This window comes from Struthio camelus, chromosome 4 (genome assembly GCF_040807025.1).
Source record: "Struthio camelus isolate bStrCam1 chromosome 4, bStrCam1.hap1, whole genome shotgun sequence".
Lineage (NCBI taxonomy): Eukaryota > Metazoa > Chordata > Aves > Struthioniformes > Struthionidae > Struthio > Struthio camelus.
Genome location: NC_090945.1, coordinates 12,730,602 through 12,746,763, shown reverse-complemented (window position 1 = coordinate 12,746,763; position 16,162 = coordinate 12,730,602). Strand labels below are relative to the sequence as shown.

At 41.3% G+C, this 16,162-nt stretch overlaps 1 protein-coding gene across 13 annotated transcripts in view; it reads left to right on the top strand.

Moving 5' to 3' along the window:
* The window catches only part of FAM13A (family with sequence similarity 13 member A), a 178,847-nt gene that overhangs the window by 36,441 nt on the left and 126,244 nt on the right, over positions 1 to 16,162 (top strand). For 5 of the 13 annotated variants that reach the window (XM_068941541.1, XM_068941539.1, XM_068941536.1 and 2 more), the window contains exons 1-3: positions 3,201 to 3,447; positions 6,388 to 6,597; positions 15,662 to 15,842. In XM_068941541.1, the coding sequence (XP_068797642.1) occupies positions 3,201 to 3,447; positions 6,388 to 6,597; positions 15,662 to 15,842 (638 nt within the window). Of the gene's footprint in view, positions 1 to 836; positions 906 to 1,010; positions 1,122 to 3,200; positions 3,448 to 6,387; positions 6,598 to 15,661; positions 15,843 to 16,162 lie in introns of those variants that run through there. The other 8 variants (XM_068941545.1, XM_068941546.1, XM_068941537.1 and 5 more) reach the window with 5 other exon arrangements.

Sequence of the window (16,162 nt, the reverse complement as noted above, 5' to 3'; positions counted from 1 at the left end):
TCCCTTCTTCTCTAGCTGGATGGGCGTTCTTTTGTTCCTGTACCTGATGTACATATTTCTGAGAGGCAGACTTTCCAAAGACCTTAGCTCCCACTCAGGTGTTAAGGCCCTGATTTGGAAAAACAGCTATGTCCAGAATAACACTTGCATCTGTGTAGGTGCAGAAAAAAGCTTATGTGTATGTGCTTTTCTGCTAGAAAAAGGGTCAGATCTGGAGCACCACAACTCCACAGTGCTCCTTAGAAACTTGCTAATTTAAATTTCCAGTACAAACTCTGCTACCAGTCTGAAGTGACAGGGAATGGGTGCTAGGGAAATCTTTGTTTCTCTTCCTAGGGCTGGCATATGGACTCTTGCACATCATGACTGCTGGCATCCCTAGCAATTTTTTTTTTTTTTACACCCACCTTTTGCTTTAGCCACTCTGTCCTTTCTGTTATTTCATTAATATAGCACTAGATGAAAAACCACAAGGTGACTATGTTTATACCATTTAATACTTCTTAAATTCAGGCCAAATATTGTACCACATAGTGCTGTGCTCTACCTGGGCACTTCTGATTGCATTATTGGATTCTTTCCTGGTGAACACTATGTTTTGCATGGCAGATTTAATTCCGCATTGTGCTGGTGAGGCCTATGACTTTGTTTTACCTTAAAGTGTGTGAGGACACGGTCATGGTTTTCAATATATGCATGCTCTATCAATGCAAAGGGCTAGATAATTTTAGCCCCCAGAAAAAAGGGGCTCGTGGCTACTTTTTAGTAGCGGTGCAGTTCTTAAGTTGCTGGAAGTTTAAGAAGTGGAAGGGCTGCTCGTCCCGGCCGCCCTGAGCGCAGCTGCAGCGTGCGGGCCAGGCTGCCGGGGGTCGCAGCCGCGCAGGAGGAGCGGCCGCGGAGGCGCGGTGCGTCCCGAAGGCCGCCTTGCCTCGCACGGCCGCGCAGCCTTTTCGCCCGCGGGCCGCGCCTCCGGCTGTGAAGGCGAGGGGAAGCAGGCGGCCGTCGGGGCAGGCCCCGCTCCCGGGGGCGGGCCGGGCTCCCCGCGGGGGTGGGCTCCTCTCCCGGCGGAGGCGGGCGTCTGCGGCGCGGCGAGCATGGGGGCCGGGGCGCTGGCCGTCCGCGTGAGTAGGGGCTGCCGCGGGGCCTGTGAGCGGCGCGGCGTGGCGTGGAGTGGCGCGGGTGAGGCCGGGAGGGGAGCGGCTGCCGCGGAGCCGCGCCGGCTCCCCGCATAGGGCTGCCCCGGCGCGGCGGCGTGCCTGGGTGCAGGATGGGAAGCCAGCCACTGCCTTCCTCCCCGCTGGGTTAGGTTGCGTAGGGCTTTTTTCTTCTTTTTCCCTCCTTTCTCTCGTTTTCCCCCCTTCTCTTGTCTCCCCCCTTTCGCTCTCTTGTCTCAGCCATTGCCACTTTGAGGCAGTGTTTAGGAAGGGCAAAGTCCAGAAAGGCGATTGGTGGCTTTTCTTAGACAGTGATACATAGCGCTATGCATATTTCTGCAGCATTTAGTTTTTTACAACTCCCAGTGCTGCTTTTGGTTGCTCTTTATGGCATCGTCATGCAGAGATGATGAAGTTACTTTTCTAAGTCTTAGTTATCAGCAGCAATTCCAATAATATTTTGGTAACTCTTCCTCATATAAAATTAAACCTTCCTTCTATAAGATCATATAAATTGAACTCTTTGTTTTAGAGCTGTATTGAGGGGATGATCTCATTTTAATTTTAGAGGTGCATTGTGATAACTGTGCATAAATTTCTGTTCCTAGTTAAAATATCCTTTCTAGTTTCTGAAACAAGTTTGGCAACTTTCTGTTCCTGTAGGAGGACAAAGAAAGGGAAATATCTCCTCTTGATTCTGTTGCTTGGTCAATCTCATAATTTAAATTTGTAACTTCAACTCTCCCTGACTCAGTTTTTTGAATGCTAAATTGGAAATGGCCTGGAAACCTATAACCTGGCAACATTGCAAAGCCTAATTTGAGACCTTAATTAGAAAAGTTGTCTGAGCATCACGACTGCTCAGAAACTTGTCTTGGCAAGTAGCTATCTGAAGCGAAAATCATAAATTTTTCACTTAATCCTGAATGACAGTATCTTTTTGAAACAATTTTTTAGTAAGTCAGTCAAGTTTGTGTTCGAGCACTGACTTCAGTTACTGTTTATCACAAATATTTATAAGTTGCTTACTATAATGCTGTTTTCATTTACATATACTGCTGTTTCACAAATAATAAAACGTATTTATAACATTGATACAAGCAACATTATTCATAAAGGTCAGATAAGTGTGGCACAGGATGTAGGACTGTAGAACATACATGTCCTCCAAGTAGTTGTATTTAGTGGGAAAGATGGAGCAGAGTAAGTGAAATTAACTGCCAGTTCTTTGTTTTGTATCTGAAGGAAGGACAGTCAGGCTTAATAGCAGCACCAAGGCTGCAGTTCAAGTTGCTTATGAACCAGAATAAGAATACCACCTCGTAAATGAAGTGATTTCAAGCATTTGTTCAAAATAACAGAAAAGGTTTGTACCTTGCTAAAATCAGTCTGTATGCAGTCAAGTGCCAAAGACCTAGGCAAGAATCAGAGGACTGTGGATGGATGGAGTTAAGGGTTACTGTGGTGTGGATTTTCTTTTTCCTGTGTTATCTAAGGTTAGAAAAGGAGTACATAATCTAATCATAAAAATCTACGTATCTAAGTTTCAGACTTAGGTGATACCGAACGTAACATAAAATCATCCATGTGGATCCATCTCACCTGACAGTGTCTAAAATTAACCAATAGGGAGTAGCATTTAAAAGAAGCGTGTAATGAATCTTCTTCAGAATATTCTCCCAGACTGTGACAGGCATCTGGGGGACATCCTGAGCTGATGGTAACGTGTTTGGATTTTCCTTTTACATATTTGTCCAGTTGCTTTTGTAACACGTGAACTGAATGAAGTCTCTTGCGAGTCCCAATTGCTGGTTGCTCTAGTGCTACTGCTTGCATACAACAGTGTGCCTCTTTCCCTTTTCTCTTTAACTACAGACAGGGTACTACTAAAATTCTTTTCCTGTTTGTTACTTTTGTAGTTTTTGCTCTGCTCATTTATATTTTCCTATTTCACGGAAATTTTCCTGTGTGTTAAAAGGAAGTCAGACCAAAACCTTATTCCAGAGTATAAAAGCCAGTCTTGATGGATATGTTCATGTTGTAACCATGCAATCTCCTGTCATAAATGTGACTAGTTGCACTTTTTCCTTGTGCTCCTTTAAGCAAAGCAAATCGTCTGTGAGATTGAAAGAAGACATGAAAAAGATAGCTGCGCTTTCACTGACCAAGCAGAGGGATGCAACCTGTCCAAAGGTGTTTGGCGTGAGTCTTCTGGAACTCCAGCAGCAGGGACTGAGCAAAAACGGCATCCCAATAGTTGTGTGGAATGTAGTCGAGTACCTGACCCAACATGGTAAGCTTAATGCAGTCACTTTTGCTTAGTACACTGTTTATGTAAGGCTCTTCAAAGGGAGAGATCCCAGCTTATTTGAGGTACAGAGGCTGAACAAAGTTGTAGCACTAACCACATGCAGAGAATATTATTGTATGTGGTTTGTTTCTTTTTTTTTCCTGCCTTGATGCTGAAGTTACCATTTAATAGGATGTTTATAAAAGTAACTTAATGTGTTATGAAGCAACATATTTTCGTAAGTAAGCTGTTCAGTTAAGGTATGGAATGTATTTTTTGTGTCATTTTCTAGTTGCAAAACATTAGACATTGACACAGTTTCTGATGGTTAGGAGATATTTATATCTGTAGGTAGTCACGTGGGTACACACGCCCATCAGAGTACAGTCCTGAGTTAGGAATGCATGTTCTTACAGGTTTTCAGTAAGATTACAGTTATTAATCCAGTCTGGGAGGTAGGTTTCCAATTCTTAGCTCCTTTTTTGCATTCATGTAATAAGCTTCATTCCCTCTTGATGAAATGCATCTTTTTAAAGAAATCTAGAGCACTATGGGTGCACAACTGTACCCTATGGCAGTTGTTAAGCTATGGAAAAAAATTTTGAAGAGGTAGTTTCTTCTTAAGAAGCTGCATCTGTTTTTACCCTAAGGTTTTTCTTCAGGCTACTCAGTAATGATAATCCAATTGCAGAGTCTTAGATTCCATGTCTGTGTCTTAGCAGAACTTAGAAGCTGCTAAATGCAAGCATGGCTTGAAAGTTAGCTTGGATTAAGGTACAGTGTAAACCTAAAACGTGATCCTGCCTTTTCCCTTATCAGTCCTGTGTGAACGCTTACTCCACAGCAAGAGCATCTTTGGTTTACTCCAACTCACTTTCAGAGTGGTCTGCTAGAACAGTAAAAGAGCAAGGATGGGAAAAATTTCTGCATCGTTTAGGTTTAATCAAAGCCAGAAACTGGCAAACACTTCTGACTGCAAGCTGTGGGCTGTGCACTGTGTTCCCTAAAAAGATCTGAATCCCAAGCAACCGTATCCCAAATATGAACTGAACAAGCCAAGTCCTCTGCTGTTCTGCAAGATTAGCTGGGCTTCTAAATGCCAAGGTGATTATCCAGCTCTGATAAAGATGTAATCCAGTCTCTTTCTTGTGCAAGCAAGACCTCAAAGATACTCTCTTACATGAGACGTTCTTGAAACAGGCACTCTGTGCTTACCTAGGGTTTAGCCTCTGAGTTAATGGTGAAGTTAATTGGCAGAACGTTTCTAACAGAGGCCCAGGTATGAATTCAAACTATTTGGAGGCACGATTTTTTTTTTTGTGAAGTGTGAATACTGACTTTTTTCAGCAGTATCTTAAAATTCCTATTCTGCAAAGATGTAGCTAGACCCTGAAGGCTTTTTTTTTTTTATTTTTGTTTTTTGCCAGACCATTTCAGGCCCTCCCTTCTTGCTCATGAAGAACTGACTATTTGAAAAACCTGAGTTGAGTATTAGTCAGCTACATCCTTGAACTAAGCGTCTAGGAAGCTGCCAACTCTTCTCATTTATGGTTGAAGACAAATTTTCCTGTACTGAATTTAGCTGTATCCCATTACTTTCTCTAGTGTGTTCAAGCCCCTCTTATTTCCATAAATGACTACTTGGGGAAGGGCAAGGAAGTCTTACCTATGTGGGAAATATGTTCTTTGCCCAACTCATGCTTCATGAATTAAAATCATTACTGAGATGCAGTGTTTTCTATCACCCTGCAGATGGCAGTACAGCATGTCACATACAAATGATTTTGTGGTGAGAGGGCACGAATACAAACAAGCAAAGGTCTGCTGTAAGCAGTATCTTGAAAGTTTATATGTTTTTTCTTTTACTACATCAGTTTATCTAGTCCAGTAAAAAATGTTATTTCTTCCTACAAACTCTACTGCTTCAGTATTGATTCCTTGGACCAGAAGTGTTCTCTCAAGCTGCTGTTTAGTGACAGTCACTCTGATCTAATGAAAACCATACATTGTATGTTTTGACTCTTTTAATATTATGATTCTAAAGAAGAATAAGCAAGTATATAAACATAGTATTTAAAAAGGCAGATTTTTTTGGTTATGAAAGGGTTTTAAAGGGTTTTGATTTAATGACTTGGGCTTTATGTAGTTGTTTTACTGAAGCTCATGAATCTCATCACATACCTAGAAAGTGAGGTTTAATACCGTGTGATTCATCTGGTTTCCTTTTGTGGAAATCTCCCTCTTATTGCTTCTCCTTCACTGGGTGTGGGGTGTCTGGCCTGAAGTGATTGGTATTTTTTCTTTCTCATTGTGAAATAGTATGGACTTCGTGCTGTTCAAAAAATGCCTTTGCTCAATGAGATTTTCTGCTACAGTTGGTTATACAAATAGTGAAGTTATAGCGCTCCTTATGAAGTTACTGCTGCAGTCAGTGTGTATTCAAATGTTTTTGCCTCGTGAAGGTCATAGGTAAGAAACTGTTACCCTAAAATGCAAAGTAGCAAGTATTCACTCGGGTGAATAGTGTTACTCCTTGGCAAAGTCCCAGTGAAGGTAATGAGACTGTTTACAAAGGTGAAGCTAGGCAACTGTTTTGTGGAACCTAGCTCCTTTTACGTTGAAATGTACCAACGCAAAATACTGATTTCTGCATGGTGCTAGGTATTTTGTAGGTTACAGCAATGTCACTGAGCTTTATGGATTCTTACAGGATCATACATCTCAAGATCTGATAGTTAATATCTGTTAATTATTACAATGCACTTATGTGACCAGTGGGGTTTCTGGGGGTAAAATAGGTGGGTTTTTTAACTGTATTGTATTAATAATATCCACTGTCTTATTAATAATACACTGATGTGTGTAATTCACACCAGAGTATCTGTTTCATCCTATCAGGATGTGTTACTCCAGAAGAATCTCGTATGTAATATATAATTACAGGTATGACCCAGGAAGGCCTTTTCAGGGTAAATGGGAGTGTGAAAATGGTGGAACAGTTGCGACTGCGGTATGAACGTGGAGAAGAAGTGGAACTTGTTAAAGATGGCGACATATACTCAGCAGCTAGTCTGCTGAAATTATTTTTGAGAGAGTTGCCGGATGGGATTATCACCTCTGCCTTACATCCCAGGTTTATTCGGCTTTACCAGGGTAAGTAAGAGGTAAAGATCTCCATCCTTCCATGTACCTTCTTTCTCGAAAACTGTATGCAGAGAGAGCATAACTCAAAAGAACAGTACTTTCTGTGTCTTAATTTGCTTGTTTTGTTCTCCTTTTCCGTTAACATTAGCTCTCATATTCTCCCAGAACGCTCACAGATACGCAATTCTGACAATCTTTGTAGAAATCCCGATGGTGTTACGAGAGACAGAAAATTATTTTTTGTGCTTGGTAAAGTCTGGCCTGTATAGGCTTTTCTGATCCGTTTATCTGCCAAATGCAAACTGAAGTGATAAGTTGTTTTCTTTGAGCGAGCGTGTAGACCATAACTGCAGTCTCTTCGGGATACAGATTCACTTCTGTTTTGCTAGGGCAACTTCTGGCAGTTTCATTCTAGCAGACTCTGAAAAAGTCTGTTGTTAGAAGAATATATATTATTTTATATAAATATATATATCTATACAATCAACTATTATAATAACTCAAATTGAATACACTTTGGGCCCAAAGCATATTTTGTCTAAATGTCCATTTAGTGTGAAGTGATTGCCCATCAAAATGAGACATTTTGCAAGTAACAGCTGCCCCTCCCCACCTCTCACCCCCTCAAGTGATGGATCTCTTTAAGAAGGAACATGGTTTAGAAAGTTGAGCCACTGCAACTTGCACACCTGTCTGTCAAATGATTTGTTGATCTAATCCAGCTATGTTAGGCAGTCCGTATTGTTATGCAGAACGTGTGATAATTGGCCCTGTTCCTCAACCGTAATTTTTGGTGGCAGCTCTTTTCTCTTGCTGCTGGAGGCTGATATCTCTTGCTGTCCTTCTAAGAAGAGGCAAAGTGAGTAAGTGTTGCTAGAGATGTCCTCTTCACTGTAAAGCAGGCAAATGTGATGCATGTAGAGGAGGAATGTGCAGTGTGACACACATCCCCAGTGGAACATGTGCAAAGTTCTTAGGCTCTTGTCCCTTTTCCTCTCTGCCATTTCTCTTGCCTGCAGGGAAGGTGGAATGTAGCTGTTGCCTTGAGGAGGGAGAACACAGCCCTGACTTTCTCTTCTTCCTTTCCTTCCTTTCCTGTGTGGGGCTGTACAGTCTCTTGAAGGTGGGCTGGGGAGGCGTTCTGTGCCTTCCCTTGAGTGCAGGCGTTGTAGCTATAACAAGGCCTTGTATGGGCTGTGTAAAATCCCTTTCTCGTTTAGCCAAGTTGTTTGAGGTCCAAGGACAGGATAGTAGAAGTGTTGGGTAGGAAGGTGCTGTTGTTCCAGAAAGTCCCTTTTTTCTAGTCATGGTTGCACTTTGTCTGTTTTTATTTATTTATTTATTTTCTTTATTTCATCGGATCTGACTCATGAGCTATATTTAGTTAACTACTCATGAGCTGTATTTAGTTAACTATGTTCTTAAGTCAATGTTTAAGTGAAAATTTTTCCTTTAAGTCACACCTTCCCTTTTCTCTGTCCCTCTCCCCACAAAGGGCATGTTGGTGTGTTTGCACCAGCAAGTACTGATGTGCTTCATGAACAGTGCTGGCTTGTTTGTGGAAAGCATCGTTCATTCCTGGTAATCTTAATCTATTTCCCGTAGGAAATTGAGAGTTCCTCCAGTGCTTTCTATGGACATGAAATGTGTATCCTTACTTAGCAGATTTACCTACTAAGCTTTCCCATTTACAAAAAATTGTGCAACTTACAAACTCTGTTCCACGAAACACAGTATAACTGAGACAATGCAGACATGTCTTTACATTAACTTTGTCTGTATTGCACAATGAGTTCTAATAATAGTCCCATTACAATTTGGATTAGGAAGAAAAAATCTTGTTTGAAAAATGCTAGACTGATTGTTGTAGCAAAGGGGAGGCTTCTAGTAAAATTTGAAGAAACCTGAAGGTTTCTTTTTTTCCCAAGCCGTAAACAATATAGCATAAATAAGTTGCTCTGAAAGGCACTGATGGCTTTCACGGGGCTCAGATTAGCTTGAGTGGTAGATGGGCCTATGTTTACGGTTAAATGATCAACGAGCTATGCAGGATTAGAGGAATTATCTATTCACTTATCAAAGTATGCACAAGGGTATCTATTGCAAAATGGTACCCAACAGCGAACGTGCCTGAGTGTTTTTTGCAAACTACAAAGAATGTAAGTCAAGCTGTTCCTGAACCAACAGGTTATTAAAAAATAACCTTGAATCTAGAGTCACTTCACTGCATGTCTACAGTGAAGGCTGTTCCAAGCTCTGTTATAACCACTGTATTCCCTTTGGTTGAAGCTTTGCATGGGAAATGGTGTTTTTGTGATTGTATTGGAATTCCTTCAGAAAGTTTTCAGGGATTAGTACCAACCAACCGAAATCTTGGTCTGAAAATAATGCAAAACTATTTCTTATAAAAATTGTTAGTGAGTGATTCCCCTAGTTAGAAATAGCTGGACTGAACAATTAAAAATTCATCTGTAGATGTAATGCTTTTTAACTCAAGGTGTGGTCTTTATTACCAAACCAGAAAATAAATAATCCCCTCTTTTATTAAAAAGAGAAAGCCTGATTCATTGGTACTTTGTGAAGTCCGTTCAGCTGGCTTGGTATGCTGTCTGAAGCCTATGCAACAACATCTGAAACAAGCTCTGCCCACTGTCCCCAAATCCTGGTGTGTTGCTGTTTATATAAACATCCAGAACAACTCCCAAACTAAGCAGATCCAGAAAACATCACATAGCATATCCTGAAGGCATTTTGGTGTGTCCTGATGTTTTCTCTCTGTCCTCAGAGAAAGGTAGTGACAGTGGGAGTTGAGAGGGGCCGCCTTCGGTAGATGATGTCGATCAGAGATGTGCGTAGAGAACGCAGGCAAGGGACGTGCTGATTGTGGTTTCTCTGTCAGCTGCTCTCTGCAAAGCACCTGACAAACATCAGTGCTGCTCCCTGTAGGGAGTCCTGGGGGGAAAACTGTCCATCACAGTCTGTCCTGTGACAGAGACTTTGCATGGTTAGGCACAGTTCCCTGCTCCAGCAGCATGGGGCCCTGCTCACAGACCTGGATGACTGAAAGATACTTCTCTTGAGAAACCTCAGTTTTATGTGAGCTGCTGATCACATAAAACAGTCCCTGTTTGTGCTTATTTATTCCTTCTAGCTTTTCACTGCTTATCTTTTGTATTGGGATCACTGCCTCTTAAGACTTTTGTACATACTAGGATTGAGCTCTGTATGCACAGCTCTTACTCCCTTTCACGGTTCACTTGCTTTTAGCAAGACAAGTTGTTATTGTACTTTTCCTTTTTCGCATACAGAAAGCTTTTTCCTTAGGTAAATCTCTCTCTGCCCCTCTGCCCCTCCCCATTCCTTCCTCCAGCAGGGGTACAGCAAAACACAAGCGTCTGTCTTTATTTGGCATTCACTCTAGTTAAATTGAATGCTGTCTGATCACTTTGGCCTCTTGATGTTACTCCATTGTAGAGAGCTTATATTTTTGAGTATGCAGCAGCTAGATGTGAGTTCTGTCTCACGTATTTCGCAAGGTGCCAGTGAATGGCCCGGCTAGTTTGAAGGAGAGGTATGGGAGTTGGTAGAAGGGGGAGGGGTTCCCTTTTGGATCAACGGGTCAGTGTAGGGAACGCTAGGTAGCCAGTGCTGTTTGAATTACATGGATGGGCAGAACCAAAAATACAGGTTGTGTTGGGGGATTTTAGGGGTCAAGCTTCAACCTGAGCAGTGGGTGTGAAAATGAGTAAATGGGACCTGTTACCATGATAATTGCAGCAGTGCAGCAAATCGGACTGAGTAATTGTCTATGGTACTACAGGCTACTGTGACATGGTTTTCCCTTTTTCCTTTGGCCTTTATTATCACTTTGATGTTATCACAAGTAGCTCCAAACTAGGAGAACAGCTTCTGTTTTTCACAGGATCTTCTTCTCTGGGACAGGGTCATGTCCTAAGCAGATCACTACCTGGCGGAGAACTGGAGTCTACTTCCCATAGATTGCGGAGGATGAAGGAAAGGCTTTTGACTCCTCCAGCAGCCCACTGGGTGCATTGGTGACTATAATATCAATCTGTTGCCTGCATGCTGAAGATTAACTTCTTAGGGCTCATTGATAGCTACAGACAGATGCATGCTCTTCTGTTCCGCCTTTCAAGCTGGCAGTATGCAAGGCAGCTGAAAGCTATGTGGACATGATAGCATGGCACTGAACCCAAGCCTCTCTTCCTCGTCTGACAGCGGAGATAATTAACTAAGGCATGGCACCATGCTAATATGGTTTCAGTGCTTCCAGGCAGGAGTTATTTGGGGTCAGACCATTTGAGACATGAGCAAAGCCAATACACACACCTGTCTGTGGGCGTCCATACCTTTAGTGATGTTCACACAGCATGCTGTGTAGGGGGAAGGAGTAGTGTGAAAAGGGATTGAATTGGGGAATTGGATAGCGTCTGTAGCATGTCAGAGAAACCCAATATGTACGGAAATAGGCTGCACCATTGGAAGATATGTTCCTCTTGTTGTGCTCTGTGGGTGGATACTGCAATTAAATGAGACTAAAAACACCTTTGCAAGCCTGTCTGAAGACCTGCCTCCTACACTGTTGAGGCTCCTGTTTCTAGTGAATTAAAATTTTTGTCTTCTCCTTTTGCTCTGAAAGTGCCTGCCCTTTTCAGTTATCTCCTTGACTTTTCCTGTCCCTACCTCAGCTCTGAGGTGCTGCGCTGCTCTTGCCTCCTTCCTTGGCGTGCTGCTGGTCACCCTGTGTTCTGCATCCTCCAGCTGGTGAGTCTAGACATGGCCTGAGGCTGCCTGTTTTCTTTGAAGGAATTTCCCCCTTCCTCAGCCCAGAACACACTGTCTCATCTCCTGCTTCAAGCCCTTCCTTGTCGCTCATCTAGCAGGGCTTCTTTTGCTGATTTCTGCTCGGGTGCCGTCTTTCTAATGTGGCTGCTGTCAGGCTTCCAAAATAAAAAAGTGAGTGCTTTAACTCTGCCTTGAGAGCAACTTTCCCTTTCCCTCAACCTTCACTCTTCTGTTACCCCTTTCTTCTTTCTGCCTTATTGGGCAAGACTTTCAAAAAAAAAAAAAAAAAGCTCCATGTACTGAGTAAAATACTGTGTCTTGGTAGCTAAGTGTATTTGGAAAACTGACTTAAATATAGGTTCCCGAATTGGAGTAGAATGCCTTTGAAAATCTGGCACTGTGGTGTTTTCATTACGTTGACACGCTCATTTGTCTCATCTGTCAAGATGCTGCAGAGACTAAATCATGTGCTTAACTTCATGCCACCCTCTTTAATCTTCCTTGATATATAAGACTACACATGGTAGTCCTGACTTCCACGGGACAGTTTGTACCACACAAAATTTGGCATATACATAAGCTCAGGGCTTTGATACACTCAATGCTTGTCTTTATGATATCATCAGCAGCATTGGTGCTCTAATGTGTCTCTGATAGTCAGTACCAGCTGAGTAATCCTCAGTGATTGACTTAACCGAATAGAAAAATTGTCTAGCAGGTGGACAGAAGAATGAGAATTGCTCCAAGCAATTGGTTGTCTTGACTCAAGGGTATTTATGCTCCCTTGTAAGTTAAGAGAGCTGTTACACCTTAAGTAATATGGTCATGGATAGCTAAGGTACATTTGCCCTGATAAATGTACAGAGTGCATGGAGTGTTGTATGCATGTTACTTTTCTCTAAATTTCTTATGAATCATAATTAGTAATTGTAAAAATAAAGCTGAAGTCAGTGGAAAAAAGTGTCAGCAGCAGGAAAATTCAGAAACGAGTTTTGTTCTTTAGAATTGTATTTGGGGGAAGGTTTGACTTCATTCTCTTGCCTTTCAGCTAGAGAAAGGGGGAGAGAAGACGACCATGTTTTCTTGTTCCCCTTTCAGCAGAACAAGGAATCTCAGAGCTCAGTAAATAGGGTTTTCTGCTTCATGTTATTCAGTGGCTCTGGGCCCTTCAATTGTGTTAATTTCTGAAGATCTTATGTTCTGATACCTGTCTCTATTCTTAAAAGTACTAGAAACAAAGGCAGAACACACCTAATACTGATAGAATGCTGAGTAAGAAGCAAAGATTTGGTTGTGTCCAGCAATAAGCATCTTTTATATTGATCCACACCACATAATACATTATGCTTAATGAACAGGGGCATCCAATTCCTTAAATATAACTGATGCCATGAGACCAATAGCTTTATTTGTATACAGAGCGCAAATCTGTGTTCAGAATGTCTAATGGAAATTGTTAGCATCTTGGTAGTTCTGAAGTGTTGGAAAATCGTTCAGTAAATGGAAAAGTACCTGGCAATCTAAAGCCCCTGTGGGAGGCTCAGAGAAGCAGTAGCTCTCTAGGGCATTCCCTAATTAGGTGATGGGATGATGGTGATGGCAGAGATGTGTCCTTTTCTGAGTAATGACTTTGGCTTTCCTGATCATAACTGCAAGCAATTTATAGCAGAAAAGAGTGTGTGCTAGTTTGTTTGTTATCTAAAGAGAAGTGTGTTAGGAAGTGAATTTTTAATATTCTGGCTCTGTGGAAATTGGTCGTGTTTTTGTCTTTAAGCTTCGTGAAAAGGTAATCAAGTCAGAGACTGTCGCATCCATTTTGATCAGTTCAGATGCAAATCCAATTAAATTCTTTATTGTTATCCCATTTCATACAGCCTTCTGGAAGAGTCATGAAATTTTGCTGCAGAAATAATAAATCGAATTTCTTACTGTTAGCAAGCTGATTCATAGCAGTGAAATCATGATTTTTTTTTCCTGTGTAACTCAAAAAAAAAAAAATACTTGCCATAAGCAAGTATTCTTTCTCATATTCTTAATGCATATTTGGTATTTCCTTTTTCTGAAGGAGCTAACGTTTGGCCGTAGAAGAAAACAATATAATTAGTTAGTTTAAGTGTTTGGTCCTGTAATTTGGCTGGCATTTATATTTTAGCCTGCTGTCATGGAATAAATTGTATTAGCCCTGTGGTACCAAAAAAGAAATAGATAAAAATGAATTCTTCAGTTAAAATCCCAGAAATAAAATTGTATGAAGTGACAAATACACACATACAAAACTCATTTGCTTCCCAAACTATATGCAGGATAAATCCTTTTTATTAGCCACAAAAGTGTCTGACTGTAAAATAGAAATCATATTGCAACTTACTGATTGATTTCTCAGAAGTAGCTCTCAGATATTTCTACCCAGGCTGCTAATTTACATAGCTAACTACTTATCAGAGGCCCTACCCCTGGAATACTATGCAATCCAGCCATCTAAGATTTCTGGGAAATGAAGAGAAGAAATGAAGATGAAACTTTTGAAGTTTACCTTAAACACATCTTACACTATATTCACAGCTTTTTTCAAGCAAAAATTTTGAGGAAATGAAAAATATCACTTTCTCCAAAGTATTTGTGCCTGACACACAGGGCAGGCACACAGTTTTCCCCCAGCCCGGTCTTCTACTCTGCGTGCTGGCAACAGGATGTACAGCAGAGGTAGTAGCTAGTTGTTGAACTGCTTCAGGTGCAGCCTGTTTTATTGTGTCTCCTGCCTGAAAAGAAGTCTCGAAGCCCGAGCAAGGTTTGGTCTTTTGACTGAACACTGGGTGAATCCCCTTGCTGAGGATCATAATGTCCTCTGAACTAAAGAATTCTTCATTGCCCTGAGTGTGTAGAGGAGTTGTATATTCTCATGGTAAGTCAGCAGCTACTTTGGGACAGGGCAGTCTCTTGCAGAGAAGATAGAAGGTTAGCATTTAATGTGAGTTCACTTTGGCTTTGTGGAGGAAAGACATCTCTTCAAAACCACTAGACCTGTTGTTAAAGTCCATCTCTACAGAAAAAGCAGTTACCCAGCAACAGTTTTACAGTTAACAGTTTAAATGTTAAAACAATCAGTCTGTAAAGCTGGTAACTTTTTCAAAAAAAAAAAAGAAAGAAAGAAAGAAAGAAACTGGAAATGCACAGCTGCGCTCCTGTGGATAGATATTGCTTATATTAGAGCAATGGGGAAAACCTTTACTCTCAGCGGTCTTCTGTCTGAAAGTGCAATTACACAAAAACCCTAAAGCTTTGCAATTGTGGGAGTTTCAGAGAACTTTCATTTTGATGGGGAGAGGAAATAAGTATTTCCAAGCCTTAATGCTTCCTGTTTTAGCATAAGGAGCGGGGTTTTTTCCCCAAAAAACTTGGATGTTTTTATTCAGATTTAAATCTAAGGTTTTCATGGGTCCAAAATATTTTTTGGATTTTTTTTAAGAAGGTGGAGGAGGGGAGCAAAAAATTTTGCAATTTTTGGGTTGAATTACAAAAGCAGAATAAAATTAAGTAGAAACTATGTGTGATGCATACATGAGCCTTAGAAGACTGTATAGTATTTCCCTAACTTTAGGCTTAAGTTTGGCTCCTTACAATGTGTAACGCTTCCCTGAATAGCCCTTTTGCCTTAAGCAACACTTCTCACATAAGATTTAGTATGAGTTCAGGTATGGAGTTGTCGCTGTGAGGAAAGCTCTTTGTGAAGCATCCTCAGCAGATACCTCAGCCCTATATTGCAACAACATCTGCGTTTCAGGAGCCTCCTTGTGTTACTGTTCTTTTTTCTTTTTGGAGACCTTCATGGGAGGGGAAGCAGAAAAGCGGAGTATGAGACGGGGCTTGGGAAGTAGAGACAGCATCTGGAAGAATGCAGGAGGAGGCATCCAGGAGGAGGATGCAGGCAGTAGGAGAGCTGGTAGAGCTGGAGTTACAACAAATGTAGCAGTGTACTGGATAGGAATGAATGTGCTCTAATGCTGCTAGCTGTGACCACTGCTGCTCCTGTTGAGGAAAAGCAGTTATAACGTAAAGGTGAGCATAAAACAGTGACAAAAGTTGCCAAGGTGAGCCTTGGGAGAAAAATACCATTTTCATGGGGAAAGTTGAGGGGTTTGGAGGATCCTTATCTTTGAACAGAACTAGAGTAAGTTTTAGATCCTCCTGTTTGCTCACCTGTGTACATAAATTGGTAGCAATGTAGAAAACCATACATACATTTTTTTTCTCCTTTTGTTTTTCCTAGACGCTAGTAATGACATGCAGAAGGAAAGTAATTTGAAAGAACTCCTTAAAGAATTGCCTGATGCTCATTACTGCCTGCTGAAGTATCTGTGCCGGTTCCTGACAAAAGTTGCTGAACATCATGTAGAGAACAGGATGAATCTTTGCAATCTTGCTACTGTTTTTGGACCAAACTGCTTTCAGTAAGTTGGCAGGGTTTTCACTTTTCCTCTGATGTTGGCTGAGCGTACTGTAGAGCAAATCACCAGAAAGGTAGCTCAGAAAACTAGTTGTTCAGGATGATTAAGCAAAGGCAGAAAAAGAAAATACCAAATATGCAAATATGCAATCGTGGTTGTTCAGGATGATTAAAAAGATAGGACTTTTGTGGTAACTTTAGGAGTAGGTTTATTGTCTGAGCTGAATGAGAGGTAAGTTGCTCTCCCCTCTCCTCTTGTAATACTGCTAAATGGTTACTCCTGCTGTGTTTATAGCAGAGCAGGAGTACACAGTGAAAGACAGT